The 3,472-nt window shown below is 42.1% G+C and overlaps 1 protein-coding gene across 1 annotated transcript; it reads right to left on the bottom strand.

Annotated features, from left to right (window-relative positions):
* Window positions 1–1,456: 1,456 nt before the first annotated feature.
* LOC120071639 (omega-hydroxypalmitate O-feruloyl transferase-like) lies at window positions 1,457–3,453 on the bottom strand. The gene is made up of 3 exons (XM_039024002.1): window positions 3,257–3,453; window positions 2,670–3,110; window positions 1,457–2,590 (listed from the first exon to the last, which is right to left on the bottom strand). Exons 1-3 carry the CDS (start codon window positions 3,443–3,445, stop codon window positions 1,730–1,732), a joined length of 1,491 nt encoding a protein of 496 aa, XP_038879930.1. The 5' UTR covers window positions 3,446–3,453; the 3' UTR covers window positions 1,457–1,729.
* Window positions 3,454–3,472: the final 19 nt, after the last annotated feature.

A 3,472-nucleotide genomic window follows, 5' to 3' on the forward strand; every position in this document is an offset into this window, starting at 1 on the left:
CAAATTAACTTGTCACGCCACTCTAGAGCTAATCCATTTCTGAGCTAGTAGGGGGACCTCATGGACCTACAGATCATGGGCTCCAACGATCCGAGATTAATCGGTTGAACTCATTAGACCGATCTAACCCCCATTCGTTAACTAATGGGTCACTCCACTAAAGTCCATAGTTGAACTCCCCTCACTGTAGATATATTATGTCCACTCGATATAACCAGATTAGTAAATTAACCCTTCACAGGTTGTTCGTAATAACGGTCGGGTCAAATCTCTATTTTACCTCCGAAATTACCTCTTGTTCCTTAAGTCCCTAATGAACAATTGTTTTATGATCCAATCACAAAACCGAGTCCCTCTCATACCAAATGAGAGGGTGGGATCCCTTGTTCAAGCCCTAGAATCAGCATTTAAAGGAACAACATCTCTGCTATCCCTAAAACGGGTAGGAATGAATTCCCTCTCGCACCCTATGTCCTCATCTATCTATCCAGTCTCACCCCTGAAAAGGCAAGTCATATTGAGTCGGCGCTATTGAGTCAACCCTCACCTATGCAAATCTAAGGGCAATCCCGAATAAACAGGAGTTCATAGTTAGCTCAGGATTAAGGTCAAGTTACCTAGGTCATCGCTTTGAAATGGTCAATCTTAAACAGTAAACAGCGCTAGAAAGTAAGAATGACTCATTTCGTGGTCTAATCTTGTACAAACCCTTTTGCACAGGGACACCTCCACTCCTCATGTCCAACATGAACGAATTAGGATCACTTCGTTTGTAGCACTTTACAACTCCTTGTAACAATTACAGAGTAGGTTGCATCCAATAGTGTTACTAGAATAAGGTACCCAACTTTATCCATATACTATAGATCATTTTGACTATTTACTCGAACCTGATCCATCTTTATGTCTCCACATAAAGTTCAAATACTCATCCAATAGTCAAGGGACTTTTTAGGTTTATTGGATTTCTATTAAGCAATAAATCTATTTAATAACACCTTTATTGAATTTTCTGAATAAGTTCCATTGTTACATACCACGAGTTTCATGACATAAAACCCAACATGTTGTTTGTAAAGGAAGAAGATGAAGAAATGAAGGGAATTTTCGGGGTTTTAAGTTGGAAATGAAGGGGAAGAAGACAAAATTAGGGTCTGAATGCGTCTGTTGTCAACTCACTCTGACGCCCACTGAATGCGGTCAACAAACACATTCAGACATTTTTTTTTTAATGCGCATAAAAAAAGAATAAAATAATCTAGAGAAGTTGAAGAGACATTTGGATAAAGAAAAAAAATACCCCTTGTGCCTAAATAAGTTGAAAACATCCCTTTTATCTAATTAAAATCTAATTCCACCTAAAAATCTAATTAACCCCTGACATAAGCACAGAGTCAAATTTCATTTGTTTTTAATTAATTTTTTCATTCCTGAAGGCAAGAGTAATACAATTTTCTCATCCCATGTTCATTGAGTCTAGCAAAAAACTATCTCATAAAATAATACAACTTTATTCGCTAAAACATGAACAAGCACCAAACAATGTATTGATTAATAGAAAAATGTAGGTAATGACGTCACATGAAATTATGAAATAAAAATAAAAATGGAATTGGAGGACGAAAAACAACACGTTGGGATGAATAATAAAGATGAAATTTCCTCATCTTTGCTACAAGAGCTCAGAGACAGAGAAGAAGAAACAGAGCCAACACACATTTTTGTGCCCTCAAATTTGCATCGCCTGTTGGAAGATTTCCATGGCAGAAGCTGGAAGCCCCAAAAGCACATTTATGCTCTTCCTTTCTTTCCCATGAGATAGGAATAGAATCACCTCTTTTTCCGGCAACGCCACCGGCCCTGAAAACACCGGCTCCCCCCACCCGAAGTCCGTCGTGTGGAACCCTAGCCTCGACCAAGTAGTAATCAACAGAGTCGCCGCCAGAGAAGGCCTTAATCTCGTCGCTTCAAAGAAATCGATGGCCGACCTCATGTAGTTGTCCGTGATCATCTCCACCGCCTTCTGAACCAGCCCCACCCCAAACGACAGTGGATTTTCCAGAAGCTCGCCGGCGCTGCATAGCGAGTTGGTTAAAACGATGGCGTTTCCAGAATACCCTTTCGGTATTGGTGGCTGGAACCTAGACCGTCCGTCGACGGCGAAGAGAAGCTTTGTTTGTTGATCGGGTCGCATTCTTAGAGCCTCTGTTCTTGCCCTCCACACAAATCCCGATAGAGCTTCAAACGTGGTGCATTTCTTCAAAACCCCATCTTCAATCACTCTCTGTTTAAGTTTATTCAGCTTCTCCGGCTCGAAACAGAACGACCGATAATGCATCTCCTCGTCTCCATAAAGCTTAGAAGTGTTGGATACATCTTCTATCTCATCGAATTCCCGGTGAGGAAACTCAATCACCGGCGGCTCTCGTGCTTTCAGAATACTTCTATCTAGAAACGGCGGGACTGCCAAAGGCAAACCCCTTGCCGTTTCACCCCACGAATTCACAAATTCCATTGCCCCAATCCCATCAAACATACAATGATTCATACACAACCCCACAACGAATCCACCACATTTGAACTTAGTTACCTGTGAATTAATTAACGCTAAATTAGGGCGCCTGTGATGTGAAATTGAATTAAGCATAATCCAGAGGGAGAGTTAAAACCTGGGCAACAAGAGGAGGCATCTGAAGAATGTTGGTAGCGCCAGGAATGTCATAGACGAGCTTGCCAAGAGTGTCCGGGTCAGGCTTGGTTATATCTCCAATGTCTTCAATGGAACAGTCAGCCTCGGCCTCCACAAAGACAGCTCCCTCCGCAGTACAGTTCACAATGAGCTTCTTGTCGGAGCTGAGAGTGAGCCGCCCAGCAAGGGGATAGTAATGGACAAGCACTTTGGAAAGAGCGTCTTTAATGACTTGGGCCGCATCTTCATTGCCTCTGGACTCTGATTTGAAGGAGTAAATGGTACGGACAATGACTGCAATGTTCTGATCGAGGTTGGAGAGGAAGTAAAGACCCTTTGGTGTTTCCTGTGCAGGAGTGATCAGAGTGGGTTTATGCTGCTCGACGTCGAGTTGAAAACCATTTTTACCGCTGCCAGCCATCTGACCCGAAATTCAAAGACACACAAGAGAAGAAAAAGAAGGAGTTGGAATTATGGATGAAGTGAAAGAATGGGAAATGAATGAGCGACAATCATAGGGATGAGATGCAGAATGAGTTAAAAGTGCACTAAATCACGTGTTTGTACCTGAAAATAAAAACAGTTTTGAGAAGAATATATTTGTGCAGGCCGTGCTATTACTGGGAGCTGAGGAGATGATTTTGTGGATGTGTATGTATATAAAGTAGAAGTATAGGAAGGAGGAGAGAGAGAGTGAGGGTGGTTGGAAGTTGTGCCTAATTTGAGTCGTGCACTGCGTTTTCTTTTCAGTGTCATGGAAGTTGACCAAGTCGGGTCGGGTTG

Source organism: Benincasa hispida, chromosome 2, assembly GCF_009727055.1.
Source record: "Benincasa hispida cultivar B227 chromosome 2, ASM972705v1, whole genome shotgun sequence".
Taxonomy (NCBI): Eukaryota; Viridiplantae; Streptophyta; class Magnoliopsida; order Cucurbitales; family Cucurbitaceae; genus Benincasa; species Benincasa hispida.